Source organism: Chrysemys picta, chromosome 13, assembly GCF_011386835.1.
Source record: "Chrysemys picta bellii isolate R12L10 chromosome 13, ASM1138683v2, whole genome shotgun sequence".
NCBI classification, from domain to species: Eukaryota; Metazoa; Chordata; order Testudines; family Emydidae; genus Chrysemys; species Chrysemys picta.
In genome coordinates, this window is record NC_088803.1 from 22,934,485 (window position 1) to 22,952,753 (window position 18,269).

General features: G+C 46.1%; 2 protein-coding genes across 4 annotated transcripts in view; one reads left to right on the top strand and one right to left on the bottom strand.

The window, feature by feature from the left end:
* Positions 1-18,269, top strand: part of LOC101953908 (ubiquinol-cytochrome-c reductase complex assembly factor 1) — a 95,149-nt gene that overhangs the window by 45,655 nt on the left and 31,225 nt on the right. The window lies entirely within an intron of this gene.
* LOC135975491 (uncharacterized) lies at positions 6,417-8,337 on the bottom strand. The gene is made up of 2 exons (XM_065566599.1): positions 7,629-8,337; positions 6,417-7,038 (listed from the first exon to the last, which is right to left on the bottom strand). The coding sequence occupies exons 1-2, from the start codon at positions 8,167-8,169 to the stop codon at positions 6,536-6,538; spliced, it is 1,044 nt and encodes a 347-aa protein (XP_065422671.1). The 5' UTR covers positions 8,170-8,337; the 3' UTR covers positions 6,417-6,535.

Genomic DNA, 18,269 nt, shown 5'->3' on the forward strand with positions numbered 1-18,269 from the left:
GGAGAGCTTCTCCCACCGACATAGCTTCTGCCCTTCATGGAGGTGGTTTTATTATGCCGACAGTAGAGCTCTCTTCTATCGGCATATAGCATCTTCACCAGATGTGCTGCAGCAGCGCAGCTGCATTGGTACAGCTGCGCCGCTGCAGTGCTGTACGTGTAGCTATGCCCTTAGATGACAGTAGCAGATGCAGAGAGAAGAAGGGGACGTTAATGTGCCTCTGTGGCAGGTTCATTCTGCCGTTTTTGCCACCTGGGTGAGAGGGCAGTGGGGGAAAGGGAGGAGCTCTTTCTCGTCTTGTCACACATCTCTTCAAAGGCTCTGTGGAGGAACTCTCTAAAGTAAGGATAGAGGGGTTCAGAGGGTTTCTGTCCCCACTTATGATGGTGCATGTTCTGGTCTAAACCTTTACCTTGATTCCCCAGGAGTTTGAGGTTTCTAACTTGGAGCCATTGCAACAGCTGAGAATAGCCAGAGCCCAGTGGTACTGTAGCCATGTCCCTTCCCCTCCAACAATGCTCCTGAAACCCTCCAATGCTGTGAGAGAGTGATATAGAGCTGTTACACCAGCTCTGTGGCACCCAGGTAATTCTCCTCCACCAGCAATGTTCTTCAATGGCCTGATCTGCTGTTTTTATGACCCTTTCATTCTGCCAGAGAAGGGTAAAGAGGCCATTGTTTTCCAGGTGGAATCCGAGGTTTTCTTCACCAGCCTCCATAAGGCAGTTCTTTCATTGGTGATACTCACTGTGGGATTGGAAGTCAGGGTTGCCTCTTGGGGATCTTCATTAGCGGGTAGTCATTTTTAAAGTCTGGGAGCCATAGTTCACTCTTAACCTAATCAAGCCATCTGAATCAGGCAGGAAAAAATTTCACAGTAAATCTGAATTTGCGAGCAATAAGATTTTTTTCTCCTGGTCTCGTGGAAACAGCCATAGGGCCAATCAGTTCTGGTCTTCACAGACAACTCAGTAAGTCGTGTACATAAACAAACATGGAAGCACCAAGAGTAAGACAGTGGCTCAAATAGTAATATCCCCAAGATTGGCAGAACCACACCAGCTAACTGAGTTAGTGGTGGTCTGTCTTCGGCAGACTGGCTCTGTCATCAGATCCTCCTCCTTAGAGACTGGTGATTGGATATGGGGAAGTTCACGGCAGTTTACTCAAAATGAGGTTTCAGAGTAGCAGCCGTGTTAGTCTGTATCCGCAAAAAGAAGAACAGGAGGACTTGTGGCACCTTAGAGACTAACAAATTTATTAGAGCATAAGCTTTCGTGGACTACAGCCCACTTCTTCGGATGCAAAATGAGGGATTCCCTCTGTAGACTACTTTGCTACAACAGAGAAATCCAAGCTTCACAGGTTTTGTAACAGGTTCAGAGGTTTTCCAGATTCTGGCCTGGGCATCGGATTCATTCTATTGGGGAAGACCCAATATGCTTTCCTCCTACTAGCTCTGTTGATCATGGTATTTGAAACTTCTGATGTTAACATTTGGAGAACACGGTTCCTGCTTGACATTTTTCAGAGCATCTTGCATAGGGTCAAATTTATCTCAGTATCTGGGTCAAATTACATCTGAAAGCATGGTTCATGAAAAATGTCCCTTAGATATTAGGGATTCTTAAATATGGACATTGGTCTGAACTCCCATAAGTCTGTTATCTCTAATCCATATTCTCATCCTTAGAGCTTTTTCTGTAAAAACGCCCTTGCAGGGCATGCAAGATAGGTCTTGTTCTGTTTCCCAAGTTCTGGAGTTCCTCCGGGAGGAAGTGGAGAATGAAGTCAGTCTTGAGAAACCACAAGGACCAAGTTTTGACCTTAGAGACTATTGGAGGAGATGCCGAAAATTCTTTTATTGGATTGCACTGCTTAATTCCAAGATGCTGTCCAGCCAAAGCAAATCTCCTGGTCAGGCCTGAGTCAATTGTCTTGTCCTAGATTGTTTAATCTACTCTTTCTATCAGCTTTCGCTTTCCCTTTTTGAGCTTTTACCTTGTTAGCTTTTTCTGGGTTTCATTGGAAGCCACCAAAAATATAATTATCATGGCAGCCCTCCTCGTTAAATATTCCTTTCTGATTTCTGAGTAACTACTTCCAAGGTGAATTTCAGATTCTGGCCTTTTTGTCCTGCCTTACTTCAGATAAAGGGAAGATCACAGCATGCTTTTAGGTCCCTGAAGTATCTCATGCACTGTTCCCAGGAGGTTAAGAAGTTTAGTTTGTCATGGTCTAGACATTTGAGAAAGGTCTAGAGGGTCAGCTTTTCACTCTCAAACAGATGGATTTATTCCTGTTCTAAGGAGGCATAAATGGTGGGAGGGTCTCCACTACCTCTTGCGAATTAAAGCTCATTCCATGAGAGAGTACGGTTTCCTGGGTCAAAAGAGAATCTGCATCTGTATGAAATTTGCTAGTCCACCTTTGTGCAGCCCTGAAGAGAAAAGGAAACTATGTCTCTGTCTTAAAAACTGGATTTCTGCAAGGGAATCCACCAGTCTGAACTTCCACTGGATTGCGTAAAGAGTTCAGTAATGTATAGCTGTTAAGGTAGATTCTGTGTGCAGTGTTGTTGTAGCTGTGTCAGTCCCAGGATATTAGAGAGACAAAGTGGATGAGGTAATGTCTTTTACTGGACCAACTTCTGTTAGTGAGAGAGACAACCTTTGAAGCTACATGGAGCTCTTCTTCAGGTCTGGAACATATTCAGAGGGTATGTCTACACTGCCATTAGACACCCTAAGCTGCCTGTGCCAGCTGTCTCGGGCTAAGGGGTTGTTTAATTATGGTATAGACATTCGGGCTGGGGCTGCAGCCTGAGTTTTGGGACCCTATCAGAGGCTCCAGATAGTTTAGCATAAGTAGTTAGTATATATTCTATGGGACAATTCAAGGTAAAGTGGTCATTAACAGCCCGGCAGTCACAGGACAAAAATGGGGGGTTAGTGGGTTCCAGATTGTTGTAATAAGCCAGTGTCTTTATTAAAACCATATCAAAGTTATAAATTTAAGCTCCCAGACTCATCTTTTGAAAGGATTATGAATGTTTCCTTTGAGGATGAGGACTGATAGGTCAGATATGTAGTGATCACTTTGTGAAAGGTGTTCACCCACAGGTGTATGGTATTGTTGTCTTTTATCATTTTCCTGTGGGAGTTCATTTGAGAGTGTAGTGATTGTCTGGTTTCACCCACATAGTTGTTGTTGTGGCATTTAGTGCACTGGGTTAGGTACAGCACATATTGTGATAGACATGAATAGGACCCATGGATCTTGAAAGGTGTATTGTGGGGGGTGTTGATCATACAACAATCTGTAACCCACTAACCCCCGTTTTTGTCCTACGACTATAGGGCAGTGGTTCCCAAACTTGTTCCGCTGCTTGTGCACGGAAAGTCCCATGCAGGCCGGGCTGGTTTGTTTACCTGCCGCGTCTGCAGGTTTGGCCAATCGCGGCTCCCAGTGGCTGTGGTTCGCTGCTCCAGGCCAATGGGAGCTGCTGGAAGCGGCGCGGGCCGAGGGACATACTGGCCGCCGCTTCCAGCAGCTCCCATTGGCCTGGAGCAGCGAACCGCGGCCACTGAGAGCTGCGATCGGCGGAACCTGCGGAGGTGGCAGGTAAACAAACCAGCCCAGCCTGCATGGGACTTTCCATGCACAAGCGGCGGAACAAGTTTGGGAACCACTGCTATAGGGTGTTAATGGGCCACTTCACCTTGAACAGTAAGAGCAGTAGGACAAGGGAACAGACTGCCTGGGGAGGTTGTGGAAGCTCCTTCCCTGGAAGTTTTCAAAAGGAGGCTGGAGAGCATCTGTCTGGGGGTATGTCTACACTACGAAATTAGTTCGAATTTATAGAAGCCGGTTTGATTGAAATCGGTTGTATACAGCCGATTGTGTGTGTCTACACAATAAAATGCTCTAGGTGCTCTAGTCGGCGGACCGCGTCCACAGTACAAGGCTAGCGTCGACTTCCGGAGCATTGCACTATGGGTAGCTATCCCACAGCTATCCCACAGTTCCCGCAGTCTCCGCCGCCCCTTTGATTTCTGGGTTGAGATCCCAATGCCCGGATGATGCAAAACAGTGTCGCGGGCGGTTCTGGGTACATGTCGTCAGGCCCCTCCCTCCCCCGTCACAGCAACGGCAGACAATAGATTCGCGCCTCTTTAGCTGGGTTACCTGTGCAGACAACATGGAGCCCGCTCAGCTCAGCTGAGCTCACCGTCACCATATGTCCTCTGGGTGCCGGCAGACGTGGGACTGCATTGCTACACAGCAGCAGCTGCTAACTGCCTTTTGGCGGTAGACGGTGTAGCATGAGTGATAGTCGTGGGGCTGGCAGCCGTAGGGCTGCATTGCACCAGCCCCTTGCCAGGCGATGGTATATTATGACTGGTACCCATCGTCGTCGTACTGGTGTGGCTGTCAATCATGGCCACCTGGGCAGACATGCTACTGTTTCGATGATGATGGCTACCAGTCGTAATATACTATTTTCTGCCAATTGCCCAGTATTGTCTGCTAAGCACCCAGAAGAGGCCGAGGGCGATGCTGGATGCTGGTGGACGTGGGGCTGGCAGACGTGGGGCTGCATTGCTACACAGCAGCAGCCCCTTGCCTTTTGGCAGATGATGGTATTTTATGATTGGTAACCGTCATCATCGTACTGGAGAGGCTATCACTCATGCTGCACCGTCGGCTGCCAGCTTAAGATGTAAAAAATAGATTTGTTCTGTATTCATTTGCTTCCCCTTCCTCCGTGAAATCAATGGCCTGCTAAGCCCAGGGTTTTCAGTTTAATCTTTGGGGGGACCATTCTGTGTGACAGTTGTTTGTGTTTCTCCCTGTTCCTGTACCTGTACGCCATGTCGTCACTCGGCCCTCCCTCCCTCCCGCCCTCCCTCCTTCTCCTGGTCCATCAGATACTACTTTCGCGCCTTTTTTCTGACCAGGCGCCATAGCTAGCACTGGGATCATGGAGCCGGCTCAGATCACCGCGGCAATTATGAGCACTATGAACATCACGCACATTGTCCTGGAGTATATGCAGAGCCAGGACATGCCAAGGCGAAACCCGGACCAGGCGAGGAGGCGATTGCAGCGTGGCGACGAGAGTGATGAGGAAATTGACATGGACATAGACCTCTCACAAGGCACAGGCCCCAGCAATGTGGAAATCATGGTGTCACTGGGGCAGGTTCATGCCGTGGAACGCCGATTCTGGGCCCGGGAAACAAGCACAGACTGGTGGGACCGCATCGTGCTGCAGGTATGGGACGATTCCCAGTGGCTGCAAAACTTTCGCATGCGTAAGGGCACTTTCATGGAACTTTGTGACTTGCTTTCCCCTGCCCTGAAACGCCAGGATACCAAGATGAGAGCAGCCCTCACAGTTGAGAAGCGAGTGGCGATAGCCCTGTGGAAGCTTGCAACGCCAGACAGCTACCGGTCAGTCGGGAATCAATTTGGAGTGGGCAAATCTACGGTGGGGGCTGCTGTGATCCAATTTGCCAGGGCAATGAAAGACCTGGTGATAGCAAGGGTAGTGACTCTGGGCAACGTGCAGTCAATAGTGGATGGTTTTGCTGAAATGGGATTCCCAAACTGTGGCGGGGCCATAGACGGAACCCATATCCCTATCTTGTCACCGGAGCACCAAGCCACCGACTACGTAAACCGCAAGGGGTACTTTTCAATGCTGCTGCAAGCCCTGGTGGATCACAAGGGACGTTTCACCAACATCAACGTGGGATGGCCGGGAAAGGTACATGATGCTCGCGTCTTCAGGAACTCTGCTCTGTTTCGAAAGCTGGAGGAAGGGACTTTCTTCCCGGACCAGAAAGTGACCATTGGGGATGTTGAAATGCCTATCGTGATCCTTGGGGACCCAGCCTACCCCTTAATGCCATGGCTCATGAAGCCGTACACAGGCAGCCTGGACAGGAGTCAGGACCTGTTCAACTACAGGCTGAGCAAGTGCCGAATGGTGGTGGAATGTGCATTTGGACGTTTAAAAGCGCGCTGGCACAGCTTACTGACTCGCTCAGACCTCAGCGAAAAGAATATCCCCATTGTTATTGCTGCTTGCTGTGCGCTCCACAATATCTGTGAAAGTAAGGGGGAGACCTTTATGGCGGGGTGGGAGGTTGAGGCAACTCGCCTGGCCGCTGATTACGCGCAGCCAGACACCAGGGCGGTTAGAGGAGCACAGCAGGGTGTGGTGCGCATCAGAGAAGCTTTGAAAACGAGTTTTGTGACTGGCCAGGCTACTGTGTGAAACTTCTGTTTGTTTCTCCTTGATGAACCCTCCAACCCCCCCCCCCCCGACCCAGTTCACTCTACTTCCCTGTAAACCAACCACCCCACCCCACCCTCCCCTCCCGCTTGCAGAGGCAATAAAGTCATTGTTTTTTCACATTCATGCATTCTTTATTAGTTCCTCACAGAAGTAGGGGGATAATTGCCAAGGTAGCCTGGGATGGGTGGGGGAGGAGGGATGGAAAAGGACACACTGCATTTTAAAACTTTAACTCTTATTGAAGGCCAGCCTTCTGATGCTTGGGCGATCATCTGGGGTGGAGTGACTGGGTGGACGGAGGCCCCCCCACCGTGTTCTTGGGCGTCTTGGTGAGGAGGCTATGGAACTTGGGGAGGAGGGCTGTTGGTTACACAGGGGCTGTAGCGGCGGTCTCTGCTCCTGCTGCCTTTCCTGCAACTCAACCATACGCTCGAGCATATCAGTTTGATGCTCCAGCAGACGGAGCATTGCCTCTTGCCGTCTGTCTGCAAGCTGACGCCACCTATCGTCTTCAGCCCGCCACTTGCTCTGTTCATCCCGCGATTCAGCCCGCCACCTCTCCTCTCGTTCATATTGGGCTTTTCTCATCTCCGACATTGACTGCCTCCACGCATTCTGCTGTGCTCTATCAGCGTGGGAGGACATCTGCAGCTCCCTGAACATATCGTCCCTCGTCCTACGTTTTCTCTTTCTAATGTTCACGAGCCTCTGCGAAGGAGAAACATTTGCAGCTGGTGGAGGAGAAGGGAGAGGTGGTTAAAAAAGACACATTTTAGAGAACAATGGGTACACTCTTTCATTACAAGGTCGCATATTTCGGCTTGCAGGCAGCCATGGTAGGCCACAGTGTTTTGGCTTTTTTAACCTTCTTAACATGCGGGAAAGGTTGCAAACAGCAGCGCATTTCCCATATCAAGGATGAATTGGGTTGTCCATTTAAAATGGGGTTTCAATGTAAAAGGAGGGGGCTGCGGTTTCCTGGTTAACATGCGGCACAAACACAAGTAAACCCCCCCCCCCCCCCCCCCCCACACACACACGATTCTCTGGGATGATCACTTCACCCCTCCCCCCACCGCGTGGTTAACAGCGGGGAACATTTCTGGTCAGAAGAGCAGGAACGGGCGCCTCTGAATGTCCCCCCATTTCAACCAGGAGAGCTTTCTAGAGATGTCCCTGGAGGATTTCCGCTCCATCCCCATACACGTTAACAGACTTTTCCAGTAGATGTACTGGCCGCGATTGCCAGGGCAAAGTAATCATTAAACACGCTTGCTTTTTTTTTTGTAATGTTTACAAATATTTACAAAGTTACACTCACCAGAGGTCTCCTGTGTGCCCTGAGGGTCTTGGGTGAGTTCGGGGGTTACTGGTTCCGGGTCCAGGGTCACAAACATATCCTGGCTGTTGGGGAAACCGGTTTCTCCGCTTCCTTGCTGCTGTGAGCTACCTACAGTACCTCCATCGTCATCTTCCTCGTTCCCCGAACCGTCTTCCCTGTGTGTTTCTCCAGTGAGAGAGTCATAGCACACGGTTGGGGTAGTGGTGGCTGCACCCCCTAGGATCGCATGCAGCTCCACGTAGTAGCGGCAAGTTTGCGGCTCTGCCCCGGACCTTCCGTTTGCTTCTCTGGCTTTGTGGTAAGCTTGCCGTAGCTCCTTAATTTTCACGCGGCACTGCTGTGTGTCCCTGTTATGGCCTCGGTCCTTCATGGCCTTGGAGATCTTTTCTAATACTTTTCCATTTCTTTTACTGCTACGGAGTTCAGCTATCACTGCTTCATCTCCCCATATGGCGAGCAGATCTCGTACCTCCCGTTCAGTCCATGCTGGAGCTCTTTTGCGATCCTGGGAGGACTCCATGACGGTTACCTGTGCTGATGAGCTCTGCGTGGTCACCTGTGCTCTCCACGCTGGGCAAACAGGAAATGAAATTCAAACATTCGCGGGTCTTTTCCTGTCTACCTGGTCAGTGCATCTGAGTTGAGAGTGCTGTCCAGAGCGGTCACAATGAAGCACTGTGGGATAGCTCCCGGAGGCCAATAACGTCGAATTTCGTCCACACTACCCCAATTCCGACCCGCAAAGGCCGGTTTTATCGCTAATCCCCTCGTCACAGGTGGTGTAAAGAAACTGGTTTAAAGGACCCTTTAAGTCGAAAGAAAGGGCTTCGTTGTGTGGACGTGTCCAGGCTTAATTCGGTTTAACGCTGCTAAAGTCGACCTAAACCCGTAGTGTAGACCAGGCCTGGGATGGTTTACACAACAAATCCTGCATCTTGGCAGGGGTGAGACTAGATGATCCTTGCGGTCCCTTCTAGCCCGGTGGTTCTAATAGACCCGTAGAGTATGTACTGAATATCTGTTCGATCTTGTATTTAGCTGTGACCATTCTCAGTATCGTTCCTAGATCTGAAGAAGAGCTGTGTGTAGCTCAAAAGCTTGTCTCTCTCACCAATAGAAGTTGGACCAGTAAAATATATTACCTCATATACCTTGTTTCTCTAAGGTAGAGTATCAGGGGGGTAGCCGTGTTAGTCTGAATCTGTAAAAAGCAACAGAGGGTCCTGTGGCACCTTTAAGACTAAGACTAACAGAAATATTGGGAGCATAAGCTTTCGTGGGTAAGAACCTCACTTCTTCAGATGCAAGTCTAAGGTAGGTTTTGGTTGGTTAGAGAAGGCTGAGGAGAGCTGGGTACAAATTTCTGGAGTAGGTGATTGATGTAGCTACCTGACTGATAAGCAGAAAACAGATCAGTTCATTAATTTAATCTTGGACATTTTTAACTGTATTCTTCTGTTAAGAGGCTTTCGGGCATGTGCACTCATTAAAATATAAAAATCTTCCATTGGTCAGGTTATTTTTAAAAGGCAGTTTGTCTAAAATCAGTAAGAGAGAGGGTACGTTTTGAGAGAGGGACGTTCAGGGGTCCAACCCCCTTTCATGTATCGTAACCTGTAGTTAATACAACTGATGCAGAAAATGGACATTGTTTTATATTTCAGAATTGGCATCAGTGTATTTAGAATTTGCTGTCTGCTCTTAAAAATGCTAGATCATTGCTGTTAAATTAATACATGTTGCATTTTTACTACTAATTTATATCAGCTCCAACTCCAGTTTGACTTTGTATTATTTCATAAACTGATCTCTGAGATCTGAATCTCAGCTGCAAAGTTTTTGGGACCCTGGAGCCTGGGCTCCTTCAGCACTCCAGAGTGTCAGCAAGAGTCAGGAATCAAAACATGACACAGCTGTAAAAACAGACAGAGAGCTTTTGGCCTCAGCAATTCTACTGGTGCAGGCAGTTTTCAGATATAAATTTTACTCCGCTGCTGCTAGTACTAATGAAGTCAGTTTCTTTTGGTGGGTTTGCAGCCAGGTGTGTCCAGTTCTGTGGCTAACCAGTGCTCTTTACTTCATTTTTCCACTTGTGACATTTCTACCAAACTTAAAAAACAAACATAAAAATTGGCTTGATGCAATGGCTCAAAGTGTTAATAGTAACATTAGGCTGGGTAAAAGACTTCCTTACGATCCTGCTCTGCCAGAGATCTCCATCTTGTGGCTTACAATGAACAAGTTTAAATTATCCAAATTGGCAGCTGCTCAATCAATTTGTAAGGGGGAGCCAGAGTCAGTATTAGAAATTGCAACTGTTTTCTTCCTATCAGAGGATCTTGGCAACAAAGATATTAGATTAGCTTGCATATCGTGTTTTGGTAAACCTAGCTTTAAAAAGCAAGACTGTGGTTTCTTGAGTGTATTCTCATACTCCTGAATCAAGGTGCAGTGGAGTTGATCATTTGGACTCCATACCATGGAACTTAGAGAAGGGGAGACTGCAGAAAATTCCTGCTCCTTATTCTTAGATCTTCCCTGGTAACATCAAGATTCACTACCATTACTCCACATAAATTGTACTCTATCTAAACACGTGTATCAGGGACTGATTTGAAATAAACATTCCGAATTCAAATAAGTTTCTTTTTAACAAGGGTGTTTCTGCTATGATGCAGGGATACTATATGTCTGAAATGTACAAGATTTGCTTGTTCGGTACAAAATCCTGATTTGTAACAGTGCATGTTTTAAAAGTTGTAAGAGCTGATAGGAACAGGAAGGGACTGTCCAGCCCAACATGGCAACCCAATCTAATTTATCTTAATCCCACCTTCTTGCTTTCCCACCAGACCACTCAAACCCCTACTTCTAGATGTCTTTTGAATTTGTTTATTGCCTCTGCCTTGCATAGCACAATACAGCCTTTGTTATGCTTTCAGCTAGAGCTATTTATACACAGTGGCCCATATTTGCTCTCAGTTACACTGGTGTGAATATAAAGTAACACCATTAAAATCATTGGCATTACTCCACATTTACATCAGTGTAACAGAGCAGAATCTGGCTCAGGAACTTTGAGCACAGATTTCTGCCTTGTTCTGCCACTGTTAGAATCTGTTTTAAAAGGAAACAAATCCAGCCTTGTCCTACATTAGCTACATTCTGACTATTGGAAACCAGTTTGGGATTCCTTTTGGGATTATTCACGTCATATATTACGGTTTCTTAAATTTGCAACAGTTCAGTTCCAAAAGAAGCTATTCCTCCTAGTGGAGGATAAAAGACGTATGATGTTGCCTAAGGAGTCAAGAAGCATGATCAGAATCAAGACAGGGAGAGCAGGCAGCATAGGAGTCAGGATGAGAAGTATATAATAGAAAACAAGTGTTTTATGGGAAGAGGGTGTGGATTGGGGCAGGAGGAAAGTGAGTGGCCCATGAATGGAAGTGCGTTGCATGGGAGGGAGTCTCATGTGAGATGAAGGAAGCTTACTGGGGAAGAGGACAGGAAGGTGGAGGTCTTGGGTGGATTGGGGTGGAAGGAACAGAAAAGTTAAGGTTTGTTCCAGACTCTTCATTTTAGTGAGGATGAAAAAGTCTGATACAAATTTTGTTTTGAGTTAGAGGATCATTTTCAAATGCTTATTGTATTTTGTGAAATGCTTGAATTTTCTAGGATATTTTAAAGGGAAAGCTCCACCCCCCCGCCCCCAGGAGATTTAGAACTACAGTATTTAAAAATCACCTTATGACAATTTTGCAGTGTCATTTTATTCGGACCCTTTAAAAAACATATTAAGGCAATCAGAGGTATGACATTAATGTGTGTGATTCTTTGCTTTGAATAGTTTGGGCAAATGCTTATTAAAAGTTGCAGCAACATGTTTTGTGTGACTCCTTTTTAAGGTTTAAAAAGGAATGTTTTGAATGTCAAAAAAGAAACAAGGTGAAGAAGGGCTCTGTGTAGCTCAAAAGTTTGTCTCGTTCACCAACAGAAGTTGGTCCAATAAAAGATTCCACCTAGCCTGTCTTGTCTCTCTAATATCCTGTGACCAACATAGCTACAATACTACTGCAAAAAAAAGATGCATTAAGAATATTACAGACATAAGAGTTACAGTGGCACAATATTACTGATGACCTAAATTAGGATAGTGGAGTGTTAGTTCTTTTCCCATAGGAGTTATGACATGAGATGACTTCAAAAGATGCAAATGTAACCCACACTAACATCATGGGGATAGACCACATATAGAGGTTTGAGTGTGCTGCTGTTTCTGAGCTAATGGACCTAGTCCTTTAGTGTTGTTAGATACAAATGTCCTAGATTCAGTCCCTACAAACCTGTACTGGGATTTGAACTACTGTGGGATGAGCTTCTTTGGCAAGGAGGAATGTGTAACCCATGGTAATGAATTGTGCCTTTTCTGATGGCTGGACCATTTGCAGCAATGACTTGAGTTGGATTGTCTGGATCTAAAAGCATGAGTCGCTGCTGCTTGAGCTGAAGCACAAGGGCCACTCATTCATAGGCTTTAGCAGAATTATAAACATCCAGCCATTACATCATATTAGCATGGGTTATACAATGTTTTCAGTAGAGGAGTAGGTTTGGGATGTTAGGCTCCCAAGATGTGCTGATGATTTAAGGGAAAGATGTCAGCAGAATGTCATATGGGGGACAAGGGGGTGTGAGAGAGAGGGAGGACTTTCAAAAGGATTATGAGGGTGGCTCTTGCAGCACCGTAGTTAAGACTGAGCAGAGCTTTGTGTTCAGAGCTGAATTTCCAAAGTACTCTAAAATCCACATTTATACTTGTATTGGCCCTCAAAATTGCTTACACCACTTGAAATCTTAGGGTAGAGTTAGTAGTGCAAGTGTAGGCTCATTTGGTCAATGGATTCTTGAGATATATCCCTCCTAAAATCACCCATCCGTAACCAAACCTGTCATTGTCAATGTGCTCAGCACAATTCCATATAGCAGCCCTACTCTTCCTGTCCAGTGGCCCCTCGCTTGTACTCTGTGCCTCCTTTACTAGGCTTTCTATTATTGTGCCTGGCATCAATATCAGAACTCATGGTTATCAGAGGAGGCCTTCCAGACAATTACCGGTAAATTGAAGGTCACAGCCCTCCAGCACAGCGATAAGCACACTTGTAATCAGCTGAAGTGAAAGTTCAATGCCCTTGCACTTCGCAATCACGAGGCATATTACAGTATAACCAAGTGGTGGATACTGTTAAAATCGGTTTAGCCAGGGGAGATTTAAAGCTGGCATTCAGCATGATCTGCAACCTCAGCAGTCAAGACGTAGTCGCAACGAACAGCATCCTGAATGACAGCCAAGGCTGTCCATGTAAATTGGATGACGACATAGAATTGTAGGACTGGAAGGGACCTCAAGGGGTCACCTAGTCCTGTCCCCTGCACTCATGGCAGGACTAAGTATTATCTAAACCGTCCCTGACACCTGCTCTCAAAAATCTCCAATGATGGAGATTCCACAACCTCCCTAGGCAATTTACTCCAGTGCTTAGCCATCCTCTCATGCTGGGTAGAACATTATCACAGTGCCCTGAACCACCCTCCAGTTGCTGCTTTCTCAGAGCTGGGTGATTTGGCATCCACTGTGGTATTGGACCCAGACACTTGTACTGACGCACCAACGTTGGATGAAGTGAAGCGCACCATCTGCAAATTGAAAAATGGACATGTAGCTGGTGCTGATGGCATCCCCTCAGAGCTGCTAAAATGTGCTATTGACCCTGTAGCGGAATTCCTTCTGGCCATCTTTCGCCTGGCATGGAGAACTGCAACCTTGGTCACCACCTGGAAGGATGGTATTGTGATCTCACTTTATAAGGGCAAGGGACCATGCAATAAATGTAAGAGCAACAGGCCGATCACCCTGTTATCTGTGCCAGAGAAGGTGTTTGCACATGTTCTGCTGGTGCGTTTGGAGCCCCTGCTGCATCAGAAGCATCGTACCCAACAGTCAGACCTTACAAGGAACAGGTCCACATTAGAGAGGAGTATGACTGCTCAGAGCTCCGGTATGAAACTGCAGAAAAACCTGAGAGTCTCTGGATAAAGTTGAGAAGTGTGAGCAACAAGGGTGATGTCGTGGTTGGAGTCTGCTATAGACCACCAGACCAGGGGGATGAGGTGGACGAGGCTTTCTTCTGGCAACTAGCAGAAGTTGCTAGATCGCAGGCCCTGGTTCTCATGGGAGACTTTAATCACCCTGATATCTGCTGGGAGAGCAATACAGCGGTGCACAGGCAATCCAGGAAATTTTTGGAAAGTGTAGGGGACAATTTCCTGGTGCAAGTGCTGGAGGAACCAACTAGGGGCAAAGCTTTTCTTGACCTGCTACTCACAAACAGGGAAGAACTAGTAGGGGAAGCAAAAGTGGATGGGAACCTGGGAGGCAGTGACCATGAGATGGTCGAGTTCAGGATCCTGACACAAGGAAGAAAGGAGAGCAGCAGAATACGGACCCTGGACTTCAGAAAAGCAGACTTTGACTCCCTCAGGGAACAGATGGGCAGGATCCCCTGGGAGAATAACATGAAGGGCAAAGGGGTCCAGGAGAGCTGGCTGTATTTTAAAGAATCCTTATTGAGGTTGCAGGAACAAACCATCCCGATGCGTAGAAAGAATAGTAAATATGGCAGGCGACCAGCTTGGCTAAACAGTGAAATCCTTGCTGATCTTAAACGCAAAAAAGAAGCTTACAAGAAGTGGAAGATTGGACAAATGACCAGGGAGGAGTATAAAAATATTGCTCAGGCGTGCAGGAGTGAAATCAGGAAGGCCAAATCACACTTGGAGTTGCAGTTAGCAAGAGATGTTAAGAGTAACAAGAAGGGTTTCTTCAGGTATGTTAGCAACAAGAAGAAAATCAAGGAAAGTGTGGGCCCCTTACTGAATGAGGGAGGCAACCTAGTGACCGAGGATGTGGAAAAAGCTAATGTACTCAATGATTTTTTTGCCTCTGTCTTCACGCACAAGGTCAGCTCCCAGATTGCTGCACTGGGCAGTACAGCATGGGGAGAAGGTGACCAACCCTCTGTGGAGAAAGAAGTAGTTCGGGACTATTTAGAAAAACTGGACGTGCACAAGTCCATGGGGCCGGATGCGCTGCATCCGAGGGTGCTAAAGGAGTTGGCGGGTGAGATTGCAGAGCCATTAGCCATTATTTTTGAAAACTCATGGCGATCGGGGGAGGTCCCAGATGACTGGAAAAAGGCTAATGTAGTGCCCATTTTTAAAAAAGGGAAGAAGGAGGATCCGGGGAACTACAGGCCAGTCAGCCTCACCTCAGTCCCTGGAAAAATCATGGAGAAGGTCCTCAAGGAATCAATTATGAAACATTTAGAGGAGAGGAAAGTGATCAGGAACAGTCAGCATGGATTCACCAAGGGCAAGTCATGCCTGACTAACCTAATTGCCTTCTATGATGAGATAACTGGCTCTGTGGATGAGGGGAAAGCAGTGGATGTGTTATTCCTTGACTTTAGCAAAGCTTTTGATACGGTCTCCCACAGTATTCTTGCCGCCAAGTTAAAGAAGTATGGGCTGGATGAATGGACTGTAAGGTGGATAGAAAGCTGGCTAGATCGTCGGGCTCAACGGGTAGTGATCAATGGCTCCATGTCTAGTTGGCAGCCGGTTTCAAGCGGAGTGCCCCAAGGGTCGGTCCTGGGGCCGGTTTTGTTTAATATCTTTATTAATGATCTGGAGGATGGTGTGGACTGCACTCTCAGCAAGTTTGCAGATGACACTAAACTAGGAGGCGTGGTAGATACACTAGAGGGTAGGGATCGGATACAGAGGGACCTAGACAAATTAGAGGATTGGGCCGAAAAAAACCTGATGAGGTTCAACAAGGACAAGTGCAGAGTCCTGCACTTAGGACGGAAGAATCCCATGCACTGCTACAGACTAGGGACCGAATGGCTAGGTAGCAGTTCTGCAGAAAAGGACCTAGGGGTCACAGTGGACGAGAAGCTGGATATGAGTCAACAGTGTGCTCTTGTTGCCAAGAAGGCTAACGGCATTTTGGGCTGTATAAGTAGGGGCATTGCCAGCAGATCGACATTGGTGAGGCCTCATCTGGAATACTGTGTCCAGTTTTGGGCCCCACACTACAAGAAGGATGTGGAAAAATTGGAAAGAGTCCAGCGGAGGGCAACAAAAATGATTAGGGGTCTGGAGCACATGACTTATGAGGAGAGGCTGAGGGAACTGGGATTGTTTAGTCTCCAGAAGAGTAGAATGAGGGGGGATTTGATAGCAGCCTTCAACTACCTGAAGGGGGGTTCCAAAGAAGATGGAGCTTGGCTGTTCTCAGTGATACCAGATGACAGAACAAGGAGCAATGGTCTCAAGTTGCAGTGGGGGAGGTCCAGATTGGATATCAGGAAAAACTATTTCACTAGGAGGGTGGTGAAACACTGGAATGCGTTACCTAGGGAGGTGGTGGAGTCTCCTTCCTTGGAGGTTTTTAAGGCCCGGCTTGAGAAAGCCCTGGCTGGGATGATTTAGCTGGGAATTAGTCCTGCTTTGAGCAGGGGGTTGGACTAGATGACCTCTTGAGGTCCCTTCCAACTTTGATATTCTATGATTCTATGATTAGACGCCATTCTGGCCCTCCGCTTGTTGTCGGAGATACACCACAAGTTCAAGAAACCCCTGTACATAGTGTATGTTGATCTTAAGGCTGCGTTTGATTCCATTGACCAAGTCTCATTGTGGAAGGCCTTAAAGGGCATAGATGTCCCAACCACTCTGCTGGACTTAATTAGCAAGCTGCATAATGGAACTATGCTAATTAATTGAATGGCAGCACGTTTTAAATCAGTATCTGGTGTCTTGACCCCTGTACTCTTTTGTTGGCCAATGGATTTCATAATGCAACATTCCGTCAGGTTCATAGGCATTTAGATCGGTGATCTCTTTCTCTCAGACCTTGACTATGCTGATGACTTTCTTCTAGTACAGAGGCTGATGACATTCTTCTACTGCAGAGTCCCAACAGGTTTCGTGAGGCAGTCCAGCAAATGGAGGAGGAGCCAGCTAAGGTTGGCCTCCATGTTTCATAGTCAAAGACAAATTTGCAAAATCTAGGATCAGGTCCACCCGTGACCCAAATCTCTTTGAATAATGGAACTGTCGAAGCACTCTCCATTTTTTGCTATTTGGGTTCTATACTCACCAGTTCTTCCAACTATCACATGGACGTTCTCCACCAGATTGATATCGCAGTGTCTGCCATGGGTCATCTGCAACGAATATGGAATCAACATCATTTCAGCATGACAACCAAGTTCAGGATCTATTTGAGTTGTATCCTCTCCGTACTGCCGTACGGTTGTGAAACATGGACATTATGCCGCTCAGACTGGGCAAAGCTGGAGGCTTTCCACACAAAATGCCAATGTTGTATATTGGGCATAAAGTGGAATGACTTAATTTGTAATGGCAAATTTGTAAAAGGCAGCCCAGAGTCAGACCTCCTATTATGTGGGTGCATGAAGTCTGTTCCAATGTTCAACTCTTGGCCCAAGCAGCCTTTGCAGCTGCATAGGAACGGACCAAATGGAGAATGATTACTAAGACTGACCGTTCTGCTAAGCACTGAAGAAGAAGATGATCAATATCGGGCTAACCAGCCTGTAGTTACCTCAATCATTTTGAATATTAGCACAGCATTAGCTGTTCCAGTCTTCTGGAACTTCCTCAGTATTCCATGATTTGTTTAATATCAACATCAAATATTACATAGTCCTGCCTTGAGTGCAGGGGACTGGACTAGATGACCTCTTGAGGTCCCTTCCAGTCCTACACTTCTATGATTCTATCAATAGTGTAGAGGGCTCCTCAGCAAATTCTTTTAAAATTCTTGGGTGTTAACATGCTCCCTAATTATTACTGGATTAAAAAATATTTATCACTGTAAGAAATGAATACATCATCCAACTTCATTCAAATACTGAACAAAAATATGTACTGAACATTTCTGCCTCTTTCTGAATTATTACTGACACTTTTACCATCCTTATCTAATAATGAACCTATTCGATTTCTAAGTTCTCTTTTTCCTGATATATTTTTAAACATCCTTCCTGTTGTCCTTTGGTTACAGAATTTTCATTGATATCTTTAGCTTCCCTTATCAATTGTCTGTATTTCCTAACTGATAATTTATAATCAATATAATCAACTTCTCCCTTTTTGTGTGTGTTTATATATTGGTTCAAAGAAAAATGATTCCTATTTTCACTTCTCTTCCTAATCAGGATTGTTTTAACCAAGAATCCTCCTTTTGTGATTGTGAAATTTTTGTTTCTAATAAAATATCTAGTAAAATATTCTTAAACAATTCACAATTATTTTTCAAATTTTTAAATTTAAATTTATTCTCCCAATCAATTTAGCTCATATTTATTTTCAAGTTTTTGGTTATTGGAAATTTGAAAGCACGGTGTATGGGTGGTGTGTGCATATTACTAGTCAGGATTATATTCTGAATGTAATTAGGTTGTGATACCTTGTACTTAGGCAACCACTAATTTTTATTTCAGTGATCAATCCATCGTATCCATCAGA

Coding starts and splice junctions, on each gene's coding strand:
- LOC135975491 (XM_065566599.1), bottom strand. CDS start 8,169: ATGGAGTCCTCCCAGGATCGCAAAAGAGCTCCAGCATGGACTGAACGG. Junction 7,039..7,628: donor GGGCACACAGGAGACCTCTG/GTGAGTGTAACT, acceptor CTCCTCCACCAG/CTGCAAATGTTTCTCCTTCG.